The sequence below is a fragment of the Dipodomys spectabilis genome, unplaced genomic scaffold, assembly GCF_019054845.1.
Source record: "Dipodomys spectabilis isolate Male_0828 unplaced genomic scaffold, ASM1905484v1 ptg000215l, whole genome shotgun sequence".
Lineage (NCBI taxonomy): Eukaryota > Metazoa > Chordata > Mammalia > Rodentia > Heteromyidae > Dipodomys > Dipodomys spectabilis.
In genome coordinates, this window is record NW_024870892.1 from 9,047,955 (window position 1) to 9,060,533 (window position 12,579).

A 12,579-nucleotide genomic window follows, 5' to 3' on the forward strand; every position below is an offset into this window, starting at 1 on the left:
GGTGGTCAAGTAGATCTGGAAGTTCAGGCAGGACTCATCTCAGGGCCATTCTCAAAGCTGCTCTTTACAGCAAATGGAAGCTGGGGAGACTAGGCATCTAGAATCCTCTCCCTGGGAGTCACACAGGACACATTACATCCCCAGCAATGAGCTGTTCCTCAGGAGCTCACAGAGACTAATGTTTTGAGGGAAATGTGGCCCCTCTGTATCATTTGTAACAGCAGTTTAGGCCCTGGAGCTTCTCCCAGGGAAGGTAGAGCCCCTAGGCCAGGTCTCCAGACATCTTGAGGGCCAGGGCAGCCACCTTCTGAACACAGGAAACAATTAGGCTGAACAGTTTCCAGCCTGGTGGCATTGCCTCTTGAGTCAGTTCCCTGGGCAGGGGTGATGCCACATGCATGTGGGAGTCAGGTGTGTGGCTCAGGTGGCTGATCTGGGACCGTCCGTTCCAGTGCTCATCTCGCTGTCCTCCGGCATGCCCAACCACAGCGCCAGCATCCAGGTGTGTCCCAAGACCGACCAGGACCTGCATGGAGTCTGCAGTGGGCTGGAGGTCCTACAGGACTGCCAGGCCAAGCCATCTGTGCTTCTCCATGGGCTGAGCATTCTGCTTGAACCTCTTCCCTCCTCCAAGCTCACCTTAACACTGTCCAGTTCCACTATCCACTCCATTCTCACCACACTGCTGTCCTGTGCAGGGCATGTGCCCTGGCCCCAACTCAGATTCTCTGCACCTGTGGGGGACATGAAGCACTGAGGGAATGAATATACCATGTGGGTCTTGATCTGGTGCTAATGCTGACTGCACTGCCCCTGGTGACCAGGGCTCTTCCCAGTCAGCTCAGCAGGCTGAGCTCCTTACAGCTCCATCCCCACAGCAGCCTCACGTCTGTCTCTTCTCTGTGTAAGGACAGCATCTCTGTCCATGAGTTGCACCTGTTGCTGGCCCTTGTGCAATGCTTCCTCCATTGTGGAGTGTAGCTCAGGAGCTAGCCTTGGGACCATTGCGATGGTCAGAGCCAAGTTTATTTTAATTGTACAGCACTTGTAAAAAAAAAAAAGTCCCTGTGTGGTAGCTCTCTCCAGAGGGTGCCACTGTACCAGTGCACCTCCACTTGCCCCTCATGGGTCCTGCACATGGCCTAGTGGAGGTTTGTTGGACTTGCTGTCCAGTCTTCTTACTGGCATTTGTTGCTCTCCTGTGGCCCCAGTCACCAGTCCTCCTTGTTCCCAGACCCATGGCACCCATGTTGCTGTAGGGCCTCTCTCTGCATAGGGTTGTGTAGTTGGGGGCAGATGGGGGTGATGGGCCAGGGACAGTATCAGCTGAGTTCACTCTTACTTTTGGAAAGTGTAACCAGGTGGTTTTCCTCTTCTCAGCTTTGTGTTCAGAAGCTGAGGATATTGATAGAAGACTCCGATCAGAACTGTAAGTCATTCCCCACCCCTCTGTCACAAGCCTGTGGGTACTTTCAGCTCTGGAGCATCAGAACAAAAAGGATAGGATAGAGTGTTATAGATGCTAGAGGTCCTCCTGCACAGACAGCACAAAAAGTCTAACACTAACTTCAGAAGCAAATCTCCTCCTCGCACATCCATACACAGTGGGCAGTCCTTCTTGTGTCTCAGCCAGGTTTTCTCATGACTTCCTGGGCTGAGCTGTAGACTTTTATTCATGGGGAAGTTACTTTAGCAGCCCCATTCTAAGGAAACATGGAAGGGCTGCATCAGGTGTAACAAAGACATATAAAAAGATGGTAGCAGATGGGCAGAGCCACACCAAGGCCACTGCCAAAGGTCTGGTTCCAGTTAAACATGTGACTAGCACACGCATCCTTGGTTTTCAGAAAGGCACACAGCTGCACAACTGGTTTGCTTATAGAGCCGTGCCTTTGCCTTTTCTGTGGATTGTTCTAGTGAAGGATCTAGACTGGTACCATCCATCTGGCACCCGGTGAAGTTTCAGATGAGTGATTTGAAGGGGAGGGGTTTGGTGAGTGCCTGGACCCAGCAGGGCTCAGTCATTCTGCTTAGAGCCCAAAAGGGCTCATGAAAAGTATGTCTCCTGCCTTGTGGAATACAACTGCTTATGCCTGCATGGTTTCTCAAAATCCCATGTGGCTGATCCACAATCTGTAGATGGGCAGCATAGCCTTTCTCAGTAAAACCCCATCATAGAACCAGCTTCAGGTTCCTGAGCCTAAAACTCATTTGTAGCTCTTGGTGTAGATAACTGTTCTTGCCTGGATGCCTTCAGGCTTGGCTGCTATCTTCTCTGCAGAATCAAAATGTGGGCTGACAAGGTAGGGACTGGTAAGCCCTAGGGACATGAGACTCTGTATTGGGCCCACAATTAATTGCCATGTGCAAGCCAGGAGAACCTCCCATCTATGCTCAGGTTCTCAGGCCCACAGGACAGTTAAAAGTGGTAGACCCCCACCCACCAACTCTGTACTTCATGCCAGCAACATTTCTCTGTTCCATGCTGATGGCTGCTTGATCTCCCTACAGTGAAGTATCTGGGGCTGCTGGCCATGTCCAAGATCCTGAAGACGCACCCAAAGTCTGTGCAGTCACACAAGGACCTGATCCTACAGTGCTTAGATGACAAGGATGAATCCATCCGCCTTCGGGCCCTCGACTTGCTCTATGGCATGGTGTGTGTCTTACCTGCCACAGCTCTGTTCTTTCTACCTCAAATGTGTGGTCTCAGTGCCATTAGTTTCTGGAGTCAGCAGAGGGTACACACACATGGGAATAGGCCCATCTAGGGCCTGTGGATTTTGATTAGAGGGCAGAGGTGAGGGCAGGTGCACCTACATGTGGGTAAGGTTCCACCTGTGGCCTCTGCCCTTGTGGGGACATGACCTTTTGTGTATGGACTTGTGAAAATGCTGCTCAACAATGATTGCCTCCTCAGGTATCTAAGAAGAACTTGATGGAGATTGTGAAGAAGCTAATGACCCACGTGGACAAGGCTGAGGGTACCACCTACCGTGATGAGCTGCTCACCAAGATCATTGATATATGTAGCCAATCCAACTACCAGTATATCACCAACTTTGAGTGGTCTGTTCCCCATTGGCCTTTGCTTAGGGGTGGACTGGTGTTGTGGTATACATTGGTGCCTCTCACAGTCTCCTTGCCTGCAGGTACATCAGCATCCTGGTAGAGCTGACACGGCTGGAGGGCACTCGCCATGGCCACCTCATTGCTGCCCAGATGCTGGATGTGGCCATCCGCGTGAAGGCCATTCGCAGGTTCGCTGTGTCCCAGATGTCCTCACTGCTTGACAGCGCCCATCTGGTGACCAGCAGCACACAACGCAATGGAATCTGCGAGGTGCTCTACGCAGCTGCCTGGATCTGTGGGGAGTTTTCAGAGTAAGTGGCATGGGACCCAGTGATGGTAACCTGGTATGCCAAGGGTGAGAGAAGAGGACCAGGGACATGTCCAGGGTCCCTCATAGCTTCCTGGACAGGTATTGTTCTAATGACCACTTGCCTCCCTCCACGGATCTGACTTTGCTGTCTACTGTTTCCTCTGACTTAATAGAGTCACTTAGAGATTGTAGGACCCTCATAGTTGACTTTGCCTGGGACCTCTCCCCAGATGAGCAAGTTGCAGCCCCTCCCTAGGTCTAACCTCACCTTCCTGTGGGTGACAAAGAAACTTCTCCATATACCCAGCTCCGGGATGGCTTGTTGAAATGAGGCTTCTCATGACAGCAGGCTGTGCTGGTGAGGCGCTGATACCATCCTGTCTCCTACCAGGTCCTGCTAGGAGCCCAAGGTCTCGTACCAGGTTCCAGGTAGGACAGGTGCATGGGCCACATGGTCCTGAGAGTAGTGCCCTGCCATCATGGGAAACATAACCTTCTCTGAGAATACAGATGGCCCTAGAGGCCAGGTGACAGGCATTGACCAAGGTGTAAACTTGGATCATTGACCTTGTTGAAGTACGGGGCTGGGAATGTGGCTTAGTGGTAGCGTGGTGGCCTAGCATGCATGAAGCCCTGGGTTTGAGTCCTCAGTAACAAATAAAAAAGTCCAGAAGTGGCTCAAGTGGTAGGATGCTAGCCTTGAGCAAAAGGAGCTAAGGGGCAGTGTCCAGGCCCCAAGTTTAAAAAGAAAAAAAGAAAAGTGTAAGCCACTGGCTCACACTTTTAATCCTAGCCACTTAGGAGGCTATGATCTGAAGATCCCAATTTGAAGCTAGCCCAGGCAGGAAAGTCTGTGAGACTATTGTCTCCAGCTAGCCAGTAAACAACCAGAAGTGGAGCTGTGGCTTAAGTGATAGAATGCCATTCTTGAGTTAAAAAGCTAAGCAAAATTGAGAGACCCTGAGTCTAAGCGCCAGTACCAACACACAAACACAAAAACAGTGAATTTACTGTTACATCTTAAACTTAGGAGTTACCACACACAAATCTGGATACCTAATTTCTGGAAAGCAGCATAGGCCAGGCTCCAAGTCCTGTCTTCACCACCCCTGACTTTCCTACCCTGTTCCCCATATCAGTTCAGTGTCTGCTTTGATGGACCCGGCCAGGAGTCAAGTGTAGGCACCTTACCTCTGGAACCCCAAGGGGCCTAGCCGAACTATAGATGTGTGCTTCTTCTGCTGTTAGTTTCATTTGCTTATTGGTTTGGTTTGTTTTTCCTCCTCCTGTTACTGAGATTTCAACTTAGGAGCTCACATTCATTCAGCTTGCTTGGTCTGGACTGGAACTCTTTGTGGTGTTTTTCTGTTTGTTTTTTGTTTTTCCAGTCCTGGAAAAACTCAGGGCCTAGGTGCAGTCTCTGAACTTCTTTGTGTCAAGGCTAGTGTTCTACCACTTAAGTTGTAGTGTTACTTCCGGCCTTTTGAGTGGTTTAAGAATCTTACAGACTTTCCTGCCTGGACTGGCTTCCAACTGTGATCCTCAGATCTCAGCTGCCTCAGTAGCTAGGATTATGGGCATGAGCCACCAGTACCCAACCAGCCCATCCTTTTTTGATAATTGTTTTGGAGATGAATATAGCAGACTTCCCTGCTCAGGCTGGCTTCAAATCACAATCCTCTGGATCTCAATCCTCTGAATAGCTAGGATTACAAGTGTAAGCCAGTGATGCCCAGCTGCCATTATCTTGCCATGAGAAATTTAACAATGATCTTTTTTTTCCTTTTCTTTTCTTTTTTTTTTTTTTGTCAGTCGTGGGGCTTGAACTCTGGGCCTGGGCGCTGTTCCTGAACTCTTCAGCTCAAGGCTAGCACGCTGCTATTGAGCACAGTACCACTTCCAGTTTTCTGAGTGATTTATTGGAGATAAGAGTCTCAGACTTTCCTGCCCCAGCTGCCTTTGAACCATGATCCTCAGATCTCAAGCTCCTGAGTAGCTAGGATTACAGGTGTGAGCTGCTGGTACCTGGCTAACAATGAACAATTTTTGGTCACAGAAAAGAAAAAACAAAAAATCAGATGACATTGAGTCATGCCAGACAGATCTTCTATAATTGCCAGGTCTTTCCCCAGGCTCCCTTCTCCCACTTCTGGTACCTAGGCTATGATTGTTACACCTTTGTTGTTGTTTTTTCAGCTGTGTCCCCTTACATGCCATTATGGTTCCTGACCTTCCCCATCCCACCTCTCAGCTCTGGCACTTGCTTAGGGAACAAGAGCTCCCCAAGGTTGCCCATTGGGTAAGAAGCCCTGGGCTCTCTTTCCCTATCCCTGCCTGCTTGCAAGGTTCTGTGGGCAGGTGTACACAGCTGTCTCATGCGGCCGTTGTCCCCCAGGCACCTTCAGGAGCCCCATCAAACCCTTGAAGCCATGCTACGCCCCAAAGTCACCACCCTGCCTGGCCACATCCAGGCAGTGTACGTGCAGAATGTGGTCAAGTTGTACGCATCCATCCTGCAGCAGCAGGAACAGGCAGCAGAGGCCGAGGCAGCCCAGGAGGTGACCCAGCTCATGGTGGAGCGGCTGCCCCAATTTGTGCAAAGTGCAGACTTGGAGGTCCAGGAGCGGGTAAGGAACCTGTATATGGAAAACCTCACTCTGGAAAAGCTTGGCCAATTTCTAAGGCTCTGTCCCTAGCATCAGCCAGTTACAGGGCTTTTTGTCCCTTTCCCAAAATGGGTTGATAAAATACTTGTGTTACAACCTGTGCTCCAGCTGGTACTTCAGTCTGTTAGCTTGGGGGTGATGGACCTAAGAGGCAGCCTCATACGTAGCCGCAGGGTCTAGGAGGTGGGGCCTTGCTTCCTGTCAGCTGTGCACAGCAGGAAGTTGAGGGCCCAGGAGCCTGATTTCTCCTGGTTTCTCCTCTGAGGGTGCTATGGGTTCTTAATGAATCAGTCCACATACAGAAGTGCCTTTGCCTCCAGAAAGAAGTAGGTGTGTGGTTGGTTGAACTCAGAGATGCATAAAAGGCAGCTATGTACAGTTTGCTGCCTGTGATCCCTGCACTCTGAGGAGCTGGGTCTGTTAGTCCTGCCATGTTCCTGCTGAGCCAGTAGGGAGCAAGTATCCAGAGGCAGCCTCCACAAGGCAGCACTACTGGCTTGGTACAGATCTGGTGTGGGATATTTGCACTTGAGGAGCTAAGCTCCTTTTTTTTTTGGGGGGGGGGGGGAGGGGTGGTCGGTGGTGGGGCTTGAACTCTAGACCTGAGCACTGACCCTGAGCTCTTCAGCTCAAGGCTAGTGCTCTACTACTTGAGCCACAGTGCCACTTCCATCCTTTCTTTTTATTTGGTACTGAGGAATCAAACCCAAGGCCTCATGCATTCGAGGCAAGGACTACTGCTGAACCACCTACCCAGCCCCCTAAGCTCCTTCTTGTCATGATCATTCTTTGTGGAATATTAGAAATAACTGTGGACATGGGTGGATATATGGCTTTCACATGGAGTGGCCAGATAGAGCAGGCCCAGAGACCTGGCCCCTAAGCCCCCCGGGTGACTAAGTGGCCTCAGATTGAGCATCATCTGTCTATGAATACCTGTCCCCTAGGCGTCCTGCATCTTGCAGCTGGTCAAGCATGTCCAGAAGCTGCAGGCCAAAGGTGTGCCTGTGGCAGAGGAAGTGAGTGCTCTCTTTGCTGGGGAGCTGAACCCAGTGGCCCCCAAGGCCCAGAAGAAAGTCCCAGTTCCTGAAGGGTAAGGACCCAGAGAGCCAGGGCTAAGAAAGTGTGGCCATAACTGGATATTGCCATCCCCCAATGCTGGGAAGAGACTGGGGTGTGGTTTAGGGGTGGGTGTCTGACTACATCCTGGGACCTGATATCAGCCAGAAAGAATCAGGATGGTAAGGGGATAGCCCCATGGATCAGGTCCTCAGGCACTTACATAGAGCCACACAGGGCCTGGTGCTGCCCTTCCTCCTTACCCCAGACCTCTGGGGAATGGCTTGATCTTCCTTGGGTTTCCAGAACACATAGTTAGCACCAGTTTCCAGGGTCACTAGAGCTGCACATGACCCTGCTGTGTCCTCACCAGCCATCAATCTTCCCACATCTCCATGTATTCTTAAGGGGGTAGAAATGTCCCCAGTCAGGATAGTCTGCAATTATGGTAGGGCAGGCCAGCTGACATGACCTTGTTTGGTGCAGCCTGGACCTGGATGCCTGGATCAATGAGCCACCCTCAGACAGTGAGTCTGAGGATGAGAAACCCAAGGCCATCTTCCATGACGAGGAGCAGAGGCATGTCCGGCATCGGCAGCCTGAGGTGGATGAGGAGGAGCTGGCTCGGGTGAGTGGCCACTATAACCTCATTCCCTTCCCCTCACCTGGATCCCTTTAAGACTGGACCTCATGGCAGAGCACAGGTTCCTAATAGCACTATAGGAGTAGTGTAGGCTGACAGGAGTGTCTGTCCTGCTGTCCTCTTGGAAGCATTGGGGATATTTGACAGTTGGGTTGGAGCTACCTGCCACACAGAGGTCCATAGGTGCTGTCACCTCAGTCTAAGTTTGGTACTAAATAGCACAAGGTAGCTCAAAGACAAGAGGAAGAGCTCGAATCCCACCGTGTATCCCCATCACCTGACCCCTGGATTCTTTTCTGCTGAAACTTTTGGTCCCCCCACTTGTCCTTGTTAGGAGAAAGGAGCAGCACCTCTCACAAGCCCCCTCTACTTGGTCCTGCAAGTGGGGACCCAGAAGAGATACCCTCATGTTGAGCCATCTAGAGCAAGAGTTGATGATTAGGATCCCTGGTTCAGGATGGATAGACCCAAGGCCCTCTCTTGGCTCCTCTGGGTAGGAGGCACTTCTCCTATACTTTCGGAACTGTTCCTGAGTTGGGGCATCATCATCATCCCTGGACATCAGTACTTGTTTCTTTCTTTCTTTTGTTTTGTTTTTGTTTTTTTTGTCGGTCATGGGGCTTGAACTCGGCTTGGGCTCTATCTGTGCGCTCTTCAGCTCAAGGCAAGCGCTCTACTGCTTGAGCCATAGCACCACTTCCTGTTTTTTAGTAGTTTATTGGAGATAAGAGTCTCATGGAGTTTCCTGCCCAGACTAGCTTTGATCCTCAGATCTCAGCCTCCTGAGTAGTTAGGATTACAGGCGTGAGCCACCAGCGCCCAGCTTTTCTTTCTTTTGTTATGAGGCTTGAAACTCAGGACCTGGGAGCTGTCCCTGAGCCCTTTTGCTCAAGGCTAGCACACTACCACCTTGAGCTCCACTTCCAGTTTCCTGTTGGTTAATTGGAGATAAGAGTTTCATGGAGCTTTCTGTCCCAGCTGACTTTGAACCACAATCCTCAGAGCTCAGTCTCCTGAATAGCTAGGATTGCAGGCCTGAGCCACCAGCGCCCAGCATCAGCACTTCTTTCACTTGACATCTGCTTTTCCCCATGTAGGCCTTGGTTTCCTTGTTAGTAAAAGCCCAGCTGTAAAAATAACCAGACCCTCCCCTCCCCATCTTAGTCTTGGGGAACTGTTGGATGGTGGCCTGGGCACCCCATATTGTTCCACATGGGTTCACATCAGGTCCTATCCTTGTAGCGTCGAGAGGCCCGGAAGTTGGAGCAAGCCAACAATCCTTTCTACATTAAGAGCTCTCCATCTCCGCAGAAGGTGAGATAGTCTCTTGTTCTTGAGCTGGTACCATCTAGCCTTCCCTGACCCCAGCAACATGCTCTTTCTGCCCATCCAAGAAAGAGTGACATACTGTCCTCATGGACCCACTCAGCAGAGAGGCCAGAGGGTCTTGGCATTGCTGATGAGCGCCATCAGGATAGTACATGTCGTCCTGTGCCATGCCAGGTCCAAGCTGAGATGGTGCCTCCACTTAGATAGAGAGCCTACAGTGGGGGGACTTCCCCACTGCTCAAATGTCCTGTCTGGGTCCAAGGATGGCACCCATCCCCTTCAGGCACAACATCCACCCAGCTGTCCCAAGAAGCACCGGCCTCACACAGGCAGGTGTCCTAGCCATTCTGCACTTTCTTTTTTTTTTTTTTTTTTGCTTATGTGGTGTTGAGGAATCGAACCCAGGGCCTCAGGAATGCAAGGCAAGTGCTCTACCACTGAGCCACCTTCCCAGCCCCCCATTCTGCACTTTCTAGCCCATCAAGTCTCTGGAGTTTTCAGCTTTGTGAGCAGATGGAGTATAGTTAGGGACCACAGGTAATTGTGATGAACCAAAGGAGGCTTCTTGTCATCCTGAAAGATGTGGGGTTGCCTTGCTCTGGTGTTAAGCCAGTGTTACTTCAACAAAAAGTTACTCAAAGTTACAAAAAGTTACTTGTCCATCTGCAGTAGTTTTGTATCATTTCATTCCAGTGACAGAATTTCCCTGTCTTTACAAAACATAACACAGAGATGAGCTGTGTTCATTTGTCCATGGGCAACAAGCAAGACCCTTACTCCCCAGGGCATCAGGGATGTGCTCATGCTGGTGCATCCATGTCCCCAAGGCTTGTCCCCTATGTGTACATAGCCCCTTCGGGTGCTGTATTGCCCTGGAATTGCTCTTCTAGAGGTACCAAGATGCGCCAGGTGTGGAACACATTCCTGTGGTACAGATTGACCTCTCTGTACCTCTGAAAGTTCCAGGTAAGTACCTGCTGGCTTCAGGTGGCATGTGGCACATGGGCTGTATCCAACCCCTGTACCTACCCCACCCAGTTCCCTGTGCATTGCTCCCTGTGAGGGCTCCCTGCAGGCTTTGGTTGAGCATCCTGCCCCACAGGAATGCCCATGTCAGACCAGTATGTGAAGTTGGAGGAGGAACGCAGGCACCGGCAGAGGCTGGAGAAGGATAAAAAGAAGAGGAAGAAGAAAGAGAAGGAGAAGAAGGGCAAGCACCGCCGCCATAGCTCATTGCCTACGGAGAGTGACGAGGACATTGCCCCTGCCCAGCAGGTGGACATTGTCACTGAGGAGATGCCTGAGGTCAGCTCTGCAACCTAGTTATATAAACGGGGGAGAAGTTCCCACATCCCTGTGTGGGTGGGGCTGTTGGCCCTGGTAGAGATGGTCTTGCCTACATTACCCCAGTGGATAGGGACATTTGAGCCTTGCTGCCTTCCCTAGCCAGTGAGCAGGCCTGTCTTGGCATCTCACAGAGCAGAAAGAAAGGGGGCTGGCTTACTGTGAACAGACACACACCCCCACCTCCCCCCCCCCCCCCCCCCCCAGTGTCTAATCTAGCAGTCTTGGTATGTGTGACACTGAGTGACATCCTCCCAGGCAGAGTCATGCATTGACCTCCCCGGCAGTTCTGTCATTTGACAGAGGGAAAACAGAGATTTCTTTAAAACCTGGTGGTTGCTGGTTAACTAGACCCTGAGTTCCTTTGTCTCCTCAGAATGCTCTGCCCAGTGATGAGGACGACAAAGACCCCAACGACCCCTACAGGGCTCTGGACATTGATCTGGATAAGTAAGTAAAAGGTGGGCAGGAATTCTGGTGTCCTACAGAATCCACAGACAGATGGGCTATGTACTGGACTAGGACTACATGTGGACATGATTGGTGGCCAGTGGCCTTGTGCCATTGGAGAACTCAGGTCTTCCAGAAGTACTGAGGAGTTCCTAGCCTGGATTAAGAAACATATGAGCCAGGCACTGGTGGCTCACGCCTGTAATCCTAGCTACTCAGAAGGCTGAGATCTGATGATCGTGGTTCAAAGCCAGCCTGGGCAGGAAAGTCCGTGAGACTCTTATCTCATATAAACCATCAGAAAACTAGAAGTGGTGCTGTAGCTCAAGTGGTGGAACTCTAGCCTTGAGCTGAAGAGCTGAGGGACAGCGCCCAGGCCCAGAGTTCAAGCCCCACGACTGACAAAAATAAAAAACATGAATGACCATCAGAGACTTGAGCAGAAACACCCTCATAGGCCATAATCAACTTTGGACTATTTCTAGATGTTCTGGGATGCTCAAGCCGGAGGGGTATTTTCGGAGCTCCTGTGACCTTTTACCTCTTAGAGCATATAGGAACCTTGTAAATGCACAAAGGGCCAGGCAGTTGTGACAGCAGGGCCATGGCTGTGCATAGTGACCCCAAGTCTCTTTCCTCTCCCAAGGCCCTTAGCTGATAGTGAGAAGCTGCCTATCCAGAAACACAGAGATGCTGAGACCTCCAAGTCCCCAGAAAAAGAGGATGTTCCAGTGGCAGAAAAGAAGAGCAAGAAACCCAAGAAAAAAGAGAAGAAACATAAAGAAAAAGAAAGAGACAAAGAAAAGAAAAAAGAGAAGGAGAAGAAGGTTTGCTGTGCTGGGTCAGGCACAAAAGGCTCTCAGCCTTTTGTCCCATGCTTCTTAGTACAATACAGCTGGTCTCTTGGTGACTCAGGTTGGGGATAATGAGGATAGAGACCCAGAGCAGGACTCCAGCAAATACCCTGGTATCCCACAGTATTTGGTGGGGGTTTAAGAGCCACAAAGAAGCTTTTTACTCCTTAGCCACACCTCTATCCAGAAAGGGTTTTTTTGAGAAAACTACTTGAATGGCACATGCCTACATCAGCCTTGTGCAGCCATATTTTGGCTGTTGCTGGCATTTGGTGGTTGGAAGATCTATGGACATCCCTTTAGTACAGTAGCTAGGACTGGATGTTGTCCCTGCCACTTGGTTCAGAGGTTATGCAGAGCAGTCACTCTGAGGCCTAATGGGAAAAGTCATAGCCAGGCACCAGTGGCTTATACCTATAATCCTGGCTACTTAGGAGGCTGAGATAAGAAGATTGCACTTCAAAGCCAGCTCAGGCAGGAAAATCTGTAAGACTTTCACCCTCCAGTTAGCCACCAAAAAGTGAAGCTGTGGTAGAGTACTAGCGTTGATCAAAAAAGCTTAGGAACAGTGCCCAGGCCCAGAACTTGCATAGAAAGGGGTGGGGGAGCCAATAGGCAGCCATGCCCTTCACCTTACCTTCCCCATCCACCTCCTGCACTGGACTCTTTCTGCTTTGACTAAAAGTCATTTTTCCATGGCTGCAGGGTGAGGACTTAGACTTCTGGCTGTCTACTACCCCACCACCTGCCACTACCGTCCCTGCACCATCCACAGTAAGCACCTGGTGGGTGGCTTGTGCTGGCCCCAGTATGTCCTCAAAGCTCTTGACTGGGCACTTTCTGCAGGAGCAA

General features: G+C 50.7%; 1 protein-coding gene across 2 annotated transcripts in view; it reads left to right on the top strand.

The window, feature by feature from the left end:
- The window catches only part of Ap3d1 (adaptor related protein complex 3 subunit delta 1), a 55,908-nt gene that overhangs the window by 34,302 nt on the left and 9,027 nt on the right, over nt 1–12,579 (top strand). For both annotated transcript variants that reach the window (XM_042697040.1, XM_042697041.1), the window contains exons 10-23: nt 453–502; nt 1,381–1,429; nt 2,512–2,657; nt 2,921–3,069; nt 3,153–3,383; nt 5,778–6,009; nt 6,996–7,141; nt 7,594–7,735; nt 8,993–9,064; nt 9,970–10,045; nt 10,182–10,384; nt 10,800–10,873; nt 11,520–11,700; nt 12,433–12,501. In XM_042697040.1, coding sequence (XP_042552974.1) covers nt 453–502; nt 1,381–1,429; nt 2,512–2,657; nt 2,921–3,069; nt 3,153–3,383; nt 5,778–6,009; nt 6,996–7,141; nt 7,594–7,735; nt 8,993–9,064; nt 9,970–10,045; nt 10,182–10,384; nt 10,800–10,873; nt 11,520–11,700; nt 12,433–12,501 — 1,820 coding nt within the window. The remainder of the gene's footprint in view (nt 1–452; nt 503–1,380; nt 1,430–2,511; nt 2,658–2,920; nt 3,070–3,152; nt 3,384–5,777; nt 6,010–6,995; nt 7,142–7,593; nt 7,736–8,992; nt 9,065–9,969; nt 10,046–10,181; nt 10,385–10,799; nt 10,874–11,519; nt 11,701–12,432; nt 12,502–12,579) is intronic.